General features: G+C 39.4%; 1 protein-coding gene across 12 annotated transcripts in view; it reads right to left on the bottom strand.

Annotated features, from left to right (window-relative positions):
* SIK3 (SIK family kinase 3) overlaps positions 1–13756 on the bottom strand; it is a 249269-nt gene that overhangs the window by 107036 nt on the left and 128477 nt on the right. For all 12 annotated transcript variants that reach the window (XM_021671167.2, XM_021671161.2, XM_021671163.2 and 9 more), the window contains one exon: positions 10920–10983. In XM_021671167.2, the coding sequence (XP_021526842.2) occupies positions 10920–10983 (64 nt within the window). The remainder of the gene's footprint in view (positions 1–10919; positions 10984–13756) is intronic.

Raw genomic sequence — 13756 nt, forward strand, 5'->3', positions numbered from 1 at the left:
TCCACTAATTGCTGGCTGATTGACCTTCTGTTTTGAATAATGCCCTAGGGGATATAGTGGTCTACAAACAATACAATCAAATTCTGGTTCCTTTGAAGAAATATTTTTGCCATCAGTATTTTTTTTGTTTATTTTTGTTTTTAGTTAAGAGAGGGTTCCCCCTATGTTGCCTATGCTGGTCTCCAACTCCTAGGCTCAAGCCATCCTCCTGCCTGAGTAGCTAGAATTACAGGTGTGCACCCAGCCAATGTGTGATTTTTATTCTAACCCCAGAAAAGCTCTTTCTAGATGTCATTCATTGGTTCTCTCCTGCGAACTAGCAAATCTACCATTTGGCCTGTTTCATGAATCTCTTCTCAAATACCCTTTACTACAACCTCCACTGTTCTTTCTTTTTCTTTTTTCTTTTCCCTCTACAGTTCTTGAAAGTACAATCAGGTCTGAACTTCTTCACTCCCTGTTGCAAATGAAGTCAGTTCCTTTGGGAAGAAATTAGGAGCTGTTTTACAGTTTGTTCTTCTCCACAGGTAAAATATCAGAGTTAGGGCTCTGGAGCTGGGGTTAGGGACAACGGCAAACTTCTCTGAGTGACACTCCCACTCTAGGAACTGAGAGCTCGGTAGATGGAGAGTGGGGGAGGATAGCAGCCTTAGGTCCTCTCAGCTTGCAAAGCAAGAGTGATCTAGGTCCTGATCAAGTTCCATAAGTGGGGGCTGAGTAAAGGGGCCCCCATCTCTTAACTGTACTTCTCCAGGACTCAGCAATAGGTAGCTGGGGCAGTATGAGAAATGCTGATGTCCAGATCCTCCTGGGAAGAAAGTTGCTGTTCAGATGCTAGAGCTAATTGAGGAGAAGTGACAAATAAAAATTACAGGAGACCACTGTTTTCAAATAAACTTCAGCACTGGCACCAACAGAACAAACTAAACATCAAAATGGAGGCACCCATGCTAAAGTTCCAAACCGAAACTAGGTTATCTGACCTGTGAAATCAGGAGAAAGCCAATTTTCGAAAGAGCCCAGTCTAAAATCTTTAATTGGCACAATGATGAAGTCCCTCTGCTTTAATCCTTACAAAAAAAGGTAGCCTGAAGTAACCTGATGTTAACTAATTAGTTAATTTTCTATTGTTCTGTCTAAAAGTAACCAATACACTGTTTAGGCTTCTTAAGCCCTTCTTCTATAAGCCAAACTCTTCTGCTCAGCTTACTGGAACACTTATTCTATGAAATGAAATGTTGCCCGATTCTAGAATCGTAAATAAAGCCAACTGAGATAATTGAACTAAACTTGTAATTTTGTCTTTTGACAGGAGGAAGCCCTGTGTTCTTGGCTACAGTAGTCTGGACAGGAATTTCCACCTTGCTGACCACAGACTTTGTTTCTTACTGAATTTGCATAGATGTTCTTGAATAATGTTCCTTCATTATCTGTTTATCCTTAGGATGATTTTCAGAGACTTTAAATGACTGGGTTTTGATTTCTTTAATAGTTTTAACTTGTTTCAGCAAGGAAGGCAGGTTAGCAGAGCTCCTCACACCTTTTGGTCTCCCATTCATTCTCACACATGAAGGCGTAAGGAAGCACTGTGCTAGAGCTCTATATGCTATCTCATTTAATCTCCACAACTTTAATGCAAATATTCTAGATCTTACCTTTTATAGAACTTGGAACTGTGTCCCAGAATCATCTAGTAATTTGCTCTAAGTAAAAGGGCAAAGAAGTGACAAAGATCTGATTCAAACTTAGGTCTAAATATATCCAAAGCCCAGGTTTTCTTGACTAAGCCCCTTTCATCTTTTTTACACAAACACTTAAAAATCAGAGCTCATGAGACAGTTCTATCCCTGTGCAGTCTCAATAATTTCTTTAGGTAATACTTCCTTATCTGGACCTTTTATAATAATATTACTTAATAGTATCAATAATAACATATTTCATATTCTATTGTTATATATTATATAATGTGTTATATAATTATGGGTTGGTGCAAAAGTAATTACGGTTTTTGCCGTTACTTTAAATGACAGAAGCCACAATACTTTTGCACCAACCTAAACTATTTTGTTTTTAAAATAATATTATCAGAAGTGGTATTCTGTTTGTTCATTCCTTGAGGTACATTCACTCAAAGTCCATGACCAAGAAACTGTCCTCTCTCCAATACTGCTTCTTGTTGGGTGCAGTGGCTCATGCCTATAATCCCAACACTTTGGGAGGATAAGGCAGGAGGAATGCTAGAGCCCAGGAATTCAAAACCAGTCTGGGAAACACAATGAGACCTAATCTCTACAAAACTTTAAAAATTAACATGGCATGGTGGTATGTATCTATAGTCCCAACTACTAAGGAGCCTAAGGCAGGAGGATCACTTGAGGTCAGGAAGTTGGGGCTGCAGTGAGCTGTGACCATGTTACTGCACATCCACCTGGACAACAGAGGAAGACTCTAGCTCAAAAAAGAAGAAATAGATAAATTTTAAAAATCTGCTTTCTTAAAGAGTAAGGTAGATCTGATGTGTTTGGGTCTTTCGTTATTACAAACATTAAGATGACATGATCGCAAGATGGCCAAACAGGAACAGCTCTGGAGTGCAGTTCCCAGCGAGATCACCACATTTCCAAATGAGTTATTACTGCCCACAGACCAGGAGATTCCCGGGCCGAAAAGCACCACGAGTTTCCAGCACGGCTGTTTCAGCAGGCGCAGCGGGTCTCTGCACAAAAACTCACAAATCTGGGTGGCCTTTTCAACTGGCACCTGGAACGCCTAGGAGACAGAGCTGCCCATTCAACTGAAAAAAAGGGGACAGAAACAGGGAGCCAGGTGATCTGGCTCGACGAGTCCCACCCCCACAAAGACCAGCAATCTGAAATGCTCTGGATTGAGAGCTTCACAGCAAGTGTAGTTGGACCCAGGACGGTCCAGCTATGTGGGGGGAAGGGCATCCACCACTACCGAGGCAGTGCACCCTTACCGAGGCAGTCCCCCATTACCAAAGCACTCCGCCATTACCCAGGCAGTTCTAACTATACCTCTATAAACAAAACCGCAAGGAAGTTCACATAGCAGTTGGGCAGAGCCCATGGCAGCTCAGCAACACCTCTGTTGGCAGACTGTGACCAGGCTACCTCCTAGATGGGTAGGGCATCTCTGAAAAAAGGCAGCAGGACATCAGGAACTTATAAATAAAGCCTCCACCTTCCCAGGACACAGCACCTGGGAAAAAAGATGGTTATAAGTTCCACTGCAGCAGACTTAAACATACCTGCCCAGCAGCTCTGAACAGAACAATGGAGCTCACAGCTCAGCACTTGAGCTACTATAAGGGTCAGACTCTCTCCTCAAGAAGCTCCCTGACTCCCGTATATCCAAAGAGACACCTTATAAAGGAAAGCTCAGGCTGACATCTGGCAGGTATCCTTCTGGGACTAAGATAAGAGAAGAAGAAACTGGCAGAAACCCTTACTGTTCTGCAACCACCGCAGGTGATCCCCAGGCAAGCAGGGTCTGGAGTGAACCTCCAGCAGTCCTACAGCAGAGAGGCCTGACTGTTAAAAGGAAAACTAAGAAACAGAAAGAAATAACTTCATCATCAACAAACAGGACATCCACTCAGAGACCCCATCCAAAAGTCACCAACTACAAAGACCACAGGTAGATAAATCTACAAAGATGGGAAGAAACCAGAGCAAAAAGGACGAAAACACCCAAAACCAGAATGCCTCTCCTCCTACAAGGGATCACAACTCCTCACCAGCAAGGGAACAAAGCTGGATGGAGAATGAGTCTGATGAATTGACAGAAACAGGCTTCAGAAAGTGGGTAATAACAAACTTCTCTGAGCTAAAATAACACATTCTAACCCAATGCAAAGAAATTAAGAACCCTGAAAAAAGGTTTGACAAAATGCTCAAGAGAATAAACAGCTTAGAGAAGAATATAAATGACCTGATGGAGCTGAAAAACACAACACGAGAACTTCGTGAAGCACACACAAGTTTCAATAGCCAAATCGACTGAGCAGAAGAAAGGATATCGGAGATTGAAGATCAACTCAATGAAATAAAATGAGAGGCAAGATTAGAGAAAAAAGACTGAAAAGAAATGAATAAAGCCTCCAAGAAATATGGGATTATGTGAAAAGACCTAATCTACGATTGATAGGTGTACCTGAATGTGATAGAGAGAATGAATCCAAGCTGGAAAACACTCTTCAGGATATTATCCAGGAGAACTTCCCCAACCTAGCAAGGCAGGCCAATATTCAAGTCCAGGAAATAACACAGAACACCACAGAGATATTCCTCAAGAAGAGGAACCCCAAGGCACATAATCGTCAGATACACCAGGGCTGAAATGAAGGAAAAAATGCTAAGGGCAGCCACAGAGAAAGGTCAGGTTACCCACAAAGGGAAGCCCATCAGACTCACGCGGATCTCTGGGCAGAAACCCTACAAGTGAGAAGAGAGTGGGGCCCAAAATTCGACATCCTTTTTTTTTTTTTTTTTTTTTTTTTTGAGACAGAGTTTCACTCTTGTTACCCAGGCTGGAGCGACATCCTTAAAGAAAAGAACTTTTGGCCCAGAATTTCATATCCAGCCAAACTAAGCTTCATAAGCAAAGGAGAAATAAAATCCTTTATGAACAAGCAATTGCTGAGAGATTTCATCACCACCAGGCCTGCCTTACAAGAGCTCCTGAAAGAAGCACTAAACATAGAAAGGAACAACCAGTACCAGCCACTCCAAAAATGTACCAAATGGTAAAGACCATCGACACCATGAAGAAACTACACCAACTAATGGGCAAAACAACCAACTAGCATCAAAATGGCAGGATCAAAGTCACACATAACAATATTAACCTCAAATATAAATGGGCTAAATGCCCTAATCAAAAGACACAGACTGGCAAATTGGATTAAAAAGTCAAAACCAATCTGTGTGCTGTATCCAGGAAACCCATCTCACATGCAAGGACACACATAAGCTCAAAATAAAGGGATAGAGGAAGATTTACCTAGCAAATGGAGAGCAAAAAAAAGCAGGAGTTGCAATCCTAGTCTCTGATAAAAATGGACTTTAAACCAACAAAGATAAAAGAGAAAAAGAAGGGCATTACATAATGGTAAAAGGATCAATGCATCAAGAAGAACTAACGATCCTAATTATATACACACCCAAAACAGGAGCACCCAGATACATGAAGCAAGTTCTTAACGACCTACAAAGAGACTTAGACCTCCCACACAATAATAGTGGAAGACTTTAACACTCCACTGTCAATATTAGACAGATCAACAAGACAGAAAATTAACAAGGATATCCAGGACTTGAACTCAGATCTGGATCAAGCAAACCTAATAGACATCTACAGAACTCTCCCCGCCAAATCCACAGAATATAAATTTTTCTCAGCACCACATCACACCTACTCTAAAACTGACCGCATAATTGGAAGTAAATCACTCCTCAGCAAATGCAAAAGAAAGGAAATCATAACACAGAGTCTCTCAGACCACAGTGCAATCAAATTAGAACTCAGAATTCAGAAACTCAGAACTGCACAACTTCATGGAAACTGAACAACTGGCTCTTGAATGCTGACTGGATAAACAATGAAATGAAGGCAGAAATAAGATGTTCTTCATAACCAATGAGAACGAAGACACAATGTACCAGAATCTCTGGGACACATTTAAAGCAGTGTCTAGAGGGAAATTTATAGCAATAAATGCCCACATGAGAAGCAAGGCAAGATCTAAAATCAACACACTATCATCAAAATTGAAAGAGCCAGAGGATCAAGATTAAAAAAACTCAAAAGTTAGCAGAAGACAAGAAATAACTAAGATCAGAGCAGAACTGAAGAAAATAGAGACACAAAAAACCCTTCAAAAAAATCAATAAATCCAGTAGCTGGTTTTTTGAAAAGATCAACAAACTACAGACTGCTAGCCAAATTAATAAAAAAGAAAAGAAAGAAGAATCAAACAGAGGCAATAAAGAACGATAAAGGGGATATCACCACCAATACAGAAATACAAACTACCATCAGAGATTACTACAAACAACTAACTCTATGCACATAAACCAGTAAACCTGGAAGAAATGGATACATTCCTGGACACTTGCACCCTCCCAAGCCTAAACCAGGAAGAAGTCAAAACCCTGAATAGACCAAAAACAAGGGCTGAAGTTGAGGCAGCAATTAATAGCCTACAAACCATAAAAAGCCCAGGTCCGGATGGGTTCACAGCTGAATTCTACCAGACATACAAAGAGGAGCTGATACCATTCCTTCTGAAACTATTCCAAACAATCCAAAAAGAGGTACTTCTTCCCAAATCATTTTTTGAGACCAACACCATCCTGATACCAAAACCTGGCAGAGACTCAACAAAAAAAGAAAACTTCAGGGCAATATCCATGATGAACATAGATGCAAAAATCTTCAATAAAGTCCTGGTAAATTGACTGCAACAGCATATAAAAAAGCTTATCCATCACAATCAAGTAGGCTTCATCCCAGGGATGCAAGGTTGTTTCAATATACGCAAGTCTATAAACGTAATCCACCACATAAACAGAACCAAAGACAAAAACCACATGATTATCTCAATAGATGCAGAGAAGGCCTTTGACAACATTCAACAGCCCTTTACGCTAAAAACTCTCAATAAACTAGGTATCAACGGAATATATCTCAAAATAATAAAAGCTATTTATGACAAACCCACAGCCAATATCATACTGAATGGGCAAAAACTGGAAGGTTTCCCTTTGAAATCTGGCACTAGACAAGGATGTCCTCTCTTACCACTCCTATTCAATATAGTATTGGAAGTTCTAGCCAGAGCAATCAGAGAAGAAAAAGAAATAAAGGGTGTTCAATTAGGAAAGGAGGAAGTCAAATCACCTCTATTTGCAGACAACATGATTCTATATTTAGAAGACCCCATTGTCTCAGCCCAAAATCTCCTGAAACTGATAAGCAACTTCAGCAAAGTCTCAGGATACAAAATCAATGTGCAGAAATCATAAGCATTCCTGTACACCAATAACACACTTAAAGAGAGCCAAATCAAGAACAAACTGCCATTCACAATTGCTACAAAGAGAATAAAATACCTAGGAATACAACTAACAAAGGATGTAAAGGACCTCTTCAAGGAGAACTACAAACCACTGCTCAAGGAAATAAGAGAGGACACAAACAGATGGAAAAACATTCCATGCTTATGGTTAGGAAGAATCAATATTGTGAAAATGGCCATACTGCCCAAAGTAATTTATAGAGTCAACGCTATCCCCATCAAGCTACCTATGACCCTCTTCACAGAATTAGAAAAAACCACCTTAAACTTCATATGGAACCAAAGGAGAGCCCGCATAGCCAAGACAAGTCTAAGCAAAAAGAACAAAGCTGGAGGCATCACGCTACCTGACTTCGAACTATACTACAAGGCTACAGTAATCAAAACAACATGGTACTGGTACCAAAACAGAGATATAGACCAATGGAATAGAACAGAGCCCTCGGTGGCAACGCCACACATCTAAAACCATCTGATCTTTGACAAACCTGGCAAAAACAAGCAATGGGGAAAGGACTCCCTGTTTAATAAATGGTGTTGGGAAAACTGGCTAGCCATGTGCAGAAAGCAGAAACTGGACCCCTTCCTGACACCTTACACTAAAATTAACTCCAGATGGATTAAAGATTTAAACATAAGACCTAACACCATAAAAACCCTAGAAGAAAACCTAGGCAAAACCATTCAGGACATAGGCATAGGCAAGGACTTCATGACTAAAACACCAAAAGCATTGGCAACAAAAGCCTAAATAGACAAATGGGACATAATTAAACTCCAGAGCTTCTGTAGAGCAAAAGAAACAATCATCAGAGTGAACTGGCAACCAACATAATGGGAAAAAATTTTTGCAATCTACCCATCTGACAAAGGGCTAATATTCAGAATCTAAAAAGTACTAAAACAGATTTACAAGAAAAAAATAAACCCATTCAAAAGTGGGTGAAGGATAGGAACAAACACTTTTCAAAAGAAGACATTTATGAGGCCAACAAACATATGAAAAAATGCTCATCAACACTGGTCATTAGAGAAATGCAAGTCAAAACCACATTGAGATACCATCTCAAGCCAGTTAGAATGGTGATCATAAAAAAATCTGGAGACAACAGATGCTGGAGAGGATGTGAAGAAATAGGAACACTTTTACACTGCTGGTGGGAGTGTAAATTAGTTCAACCATTGTGAAGGACAGTGTGGCGATTCCTCAAGGACCTAGAAATAGAAATTCATTTGACCCAGCATTCCCATTACTGGGTATACATCCAAAGGATTTTAAATCGTTCTGTTATAAAGACACATGCACACATATGTTCACTGCAGCACTGTTTACAATAGCCAAGACCTGGAACCAACCCAAATGCCCATCAATGACAGACCAGACAAGGAAAATGTGGCACATATACACCACGGAATACTAATACTATGCAGCCATAAAAAATGGTGAGTTTGTGTCCTTTGTAGGGACATGGATGAATCTGGAAACCATCAGTCTCAGCAAACTGACACAAGAACAGAAAATCAAATACCGAATGTTCTCACTCATAGGCAGGTGTGAACAATGAGAACACATGGACACAGGGAGAGGAGCATCACATACTAGGGTCTATTGGGGGGGAACAGGGGAGGGACAGTGTGGGGTACGGAGGTTGGGGAGGGATAACATGGGGAGAAATGCCAGATATAGGTGACGGGGGGATGGAGGCAGCAAACCACATTGCCATGTAGGTACTATGCAACAATCCTGCATGTTCTGCACATGTACCCCAGAACCTAAGTGCAATAAAAAATATAATATATATACAATATATAATTATATATGATATATAATATATATGATATGTGATGACATGATCTTTTTTCTCCCCAAATTACCGTTGTTTCTCCACCAATAAATGTCTCTCTATGAGATAAAATATCTAACAGGCAGCTCAAGGACTTAGGAAATGTTTGATTTTTTATAGAATAAAACTTGTAAAAAGGTGTCTTCCAGCCTGAGCAATATAGTGAGACCGCCCCCCAATCTCTACTAAAAATTTAGAAATTAGCCAGGTGTGGTAGCACACACGTATAGTCTCAGCTACTCAGCAGGCTGAGGCATGAGTATTGCTTCAGCCCAGGAGTTTGAGGCTGCAGTAAGCTAAGATTGCACTACTGCATTCTAGCCTGGGTAACAGAGCAACACCTTGTCCAAAGAAAAAGCATTATCTAGATAAGACAAGTTTTCTATTTGCCTTCGTATACATTTGTGATCTTAATTAAGGCAGGGTTATCATAACATGTGCCTGGAATGTCAGACCGCAGTATAGTCTCCCAATAACATGACTGCTATTACTCTCTCTCCAAATATTCTCTCATGCTTTTACTTTCTGGTTCATAAATTTCCATATAACTGTGCCCTCCAGGAAGACTACCTTGATCTCCAAAAGTTAACCAAACTGCCATCTGCATACTGTTCTCTACTATACAGAGTTTTACAGTTTCCATTCTCATCTTCAAAGTAATATGTTGATTTCCCTGACTGTTTCCATCAGATTTCTCCACAGAAAGGAAAACCAGTGTCTTAACTGAGTCAGTATCTCCAAGGCACATGATTGGCATATAATTATCCTACATAATGAAGGGCTACCATACCTTCTTGACAAACAACGTTATTCTTCAAATCTTGTAATGCTTTCATTTCTTTGAAATAAAGTATCCCCTCCCATACTATATTGATTATAAATTTTATTCTATCACCATTAGCTTTAACATAATCACATATACAAAGCCAATTAAGAAATAATGATACCTCTTTTAAAAAGGACTAGCACTTACCCTAAAGATACTGTGACACAAAAAAACATTAGATCGCTAGGGAAACTTTAAAATGTGCACACACACACACACCCCCCCCCATACAGCCACAAGTGACTAGTCATTAAGAAGAAGATTCCATTTTACAAGTCATTCCATGCTTTTAAATACATTTTATCGGCATGCAGGAAGGAGCGAATGTTTAAAATTTTTTTAAAAATGTAAGTTAGTAAGTATTCATATTTATAAATTGCTTAAAAATAAAGAAATTAGACAAACCTAAGGTATATAAAGAAACTTTTCTCTGTAGTTAGTTGCCAAAAGAAAAAATAAAAGACACATCAATTTAGAAATGGAAATTTTCCCTTTAACTCTACTTGGCTCCATTTATCACTATTATTAAAAAAAACTTTTTGTCAGTTTTTACCACCTTAAAAATCAGATTTTTCAGTAACAAAGTCTCCTGCTTATTTGACATTGTGCCAAAGCTAAGTGTGAGAGGAAAAAATAGCTAATGAAGGCAGAACCCCCAAAATTACAAGAATCATTGAGGGGAACTATGAACACATGGTAAATAAAACAGTTACATGTAATAGTTTAACAAAGGTTAAGGAATTCATTCAGGTGAGACTGTTTGCGCCAAGTGGCTCTTTCTCACACAACAGAGGCCCACACACGTGTGGGAGTTCTGTCGCACTTGGTAACCTCAGTCAGAACCTGCTAACAGGAAAAACCCTCAGTCCCATGTTCAGAAAGGATGCTTGTTTCTGGAGATCTTTAATCTCAACTGTCAGCACCTGACTGAAATAAACAAAACACCTTTGTTAAGGAAACAAATGTGTTGAAGGGATTTTACTAGATTAATCGAAACAAATTAAAATTACTTTGTTGTTGATAGAAAATGACAGGACTGAAGAACAGCATCAAGCGACAGCTGCTCAAGGGACAAAAGCACTGGACAGCTATTTTAGGTTTGCCATAGAGTGCTCAAGAGCTGCTTAAAGAATGCAATAAATGTACTTACCAAATATTTCCCCTCCACTAGCATATTCTGTCACCAGATAAATCATCCGTTCTGTCTCCATAACCTGGTGCAAAGGCAGGAAAGTGACAGACAGTGACACAAATGACAGGCTGATACAGGAAGAGAAACTAATGACTCCTCTTTTCTCATTTGAAATATTAATAACCACTATGGATTAAAGGAAATTTAAAACATTTTGAAGGAAACAAATATAAATGTTATTAAGAAGGGAAAAATAGATACTCCTTCAAGTTCTTAAAAGTAGGAAACATTCATTGCTTGAAAGAACATCCTTTTGATGTTCCATGAGGTCTCTGCACTCTCTTAAGCTCCATAAAACTGACAGGCAAAGAAGTTGCCAAGAACCGAAACTTAAACTTCAGATTCAACATCAAGCACTTGATGCACAAAAATCTCCCATCAAAAAAAAACAACTACAGCAAAAAAAAAAAAAAGGTGGGGGGAATCACATTAGAACTCCACAGAAATCACATATGGCTTTCTTTGTTCAACAGAAATGACAACTTTCGCTTCCACTGCCCATTTATTTGAAAAAAAGAGAACAGTAATTTAAAATATTCAATCTTTTTTTTTTTTTGAGACGGAGTCTCACTCTGTCACCCAGGCTGAAGTGCAGTGCACTCAGCTCACTGCAACCTCTGCCTCCTGGGATCTGGGATTACAAGCACGCCCAGCTAATTTTTTCTCTATTTTTAGTAAAGATGGGGTTTCACCAGGTTGGTCAGGCTGGTCTCAATCTGACCTCATGATCCTCCTGCCTCAACCTCCCAAATTGCTAGGATTACAGGCGTGAGCCACCACTCCTGGCCAAAATATTCAACCTTTTAAAGTAACATAAAGTGATTTGTATTTTGTTTTGGTCCCTATGTTGCTCCTTTTTAAAATTCATTGTAGTATGCTGTCAGTCCTTTCTTCCTTTTCACATTTTCCATCAAACATTTTTAAACGTAATAATGACTATATACACTCATTATAAAACAAAAGACCAAAGGCTTTCCTCTTCCCAATCACCTCCATCTCAGTCCCCAGAGGAACACTGTTCACTGCTTATTGTATATCCTTCTAGAACAGTGCTGTCCAACAGAAATATAATATGAACTGCATATATAATTTTAACTTTTCTAGAAGCTGCATTGGAAAAAGGAAAAGCTGAAGATAATTCTAATAATATTTTTTATTTACTCCAATATATCCAAAATATTATTTCAACAGTTTTTTTAAAAAAATTATTAACTTTTAGTTTTACACTTAAATTAATTAAAATTAAATACAACTAAAAATTCAGTTCCAGCTGGGCAAGATGGTGCATGTCTGTAGTCCCAGCATTTTGGGAGGCTGAGACAGGCAGATTACCAGAGGTCAGCAGTTTGAGACCAATCTGGTCAATGTGGTGAAACCCCATCTCTACCAAAAATACAAAAATTAGCTGGTCACAGTTGTGGGCACCTGTAATCTCAGCTACTCAGGAGGCTAAGGCAGGAGAATTGCTTGAACCTGGGAAGCAGAGGTTGCAGTGAGCTGAGACGGCACCACTGTACTCCAACCTGGGTGACAGAGTAAGACTCCACCTCAAAAAAAAAAAATTCAGTTCCTCAGTCACTCTGGCCACATTTAATTACTCAACAGCCACATGTGGCTAGTGACTACCATACTGAACAATACAGTTATAGACTTTCAGTACACTTTGCAGTTAACTAATTCCTAGTTACTTTAGCTTTTTCTGCATTAATATCATATAACAGTATCATGTGTTATACAGATCTGTCTCTTCTTTTTAATTGCTTCATAGCATTCCACTGTATGAGTACATACTAATTTAATTTTCCAATCTAATAGCTGTGTTGTTCTTTTTTATTCTTTTTCCTTTTTAAAAAATCTATATATACTGATAACATAAGCCCAGGTATTGCTTCTGAGCTCTCTCATGTTAATTTATATGGCAAAAAGTAAATATATGCAGTTGTTTAGAAAAAAATGAAAGAAAAAAACAAATGTCAGTTGTATATCTCTCCAAGCCTTTTATTGACTGCAAATATTATTTTATTATTAAACTTTTCAGGAGTTCAAAAACCGTTGTTTCCTATACATTTTTGCTCACTTGATAAACCTGAGGAGAATGACCTGAAAACTACCCTGATACCAAATCATGACAATTCACAGCCATTCACGTTGGCAGCTCAGAATCTCCCATTAACAATAGGCCTGGCACAGTAGCTCACACCTGTAATCCCAGCACTTTGGGAGGCCAAGGCAAGAGGATTGCTTGAGCCCAGGAGTTCGAGACCAGACCATAGTGGGACCTTGTCTCTACTAAAAATCAAAATCATCATCAAAAAAAAAAAAACAAAACAGAGTGGTGGGTGGTTGTAGTCCCAGGTACTTAGGAGGTTGAGTGGGAGGATTACTTGAGTGCAGGTGGTAAAGGCTGCAGTGAGCCATGTTGGTCCCACTGCACTCCAGCCTGTGTGACAGAGTGAGAACCTACCCATAAAAAATAAAAATAAGCTGGACGAAGTGGCTCACATCTATAATCCCAGCACTTTGGGACGTCAAGGTGAGCAGATCACTTGAGGTCAGGAGTTCAAGACCAGCCTGGCCAACATGTTGAAATCCTATCTCTACTAAAAATACAAAAATTAGCTCTGCATGGTGACACATGCCTGTGATCGCAGCTACTTGGAAGGCTGAGGCAGGAGAGTCACTTGAACCCAGGAGGTGGAGGCTGCAGTGAGTGGAGATCAGGCCACTGCACTCCAGCCTGGGCAACAGAGTGAGACTTTGTCTCAAAAATAAATGAACAAATAAAATTAAAAAAA

The sequence above is a fragment of the Aotus nancymaae genome, unplaced genomic scaffold, assembly GCF_030222135.1.
Source record: "Aotus nancymaae isolate 86718 unplaced genomic scaffold, 86718_ANA_hifiasm-v0.15.2.pri h1tg000012l, whole genome shotgun sequence".
NCBI lineage: Eukaryota > Metazoa > Chordata > Mammalia > Primates > Aotidae > Aotus > Aotus nancymaae.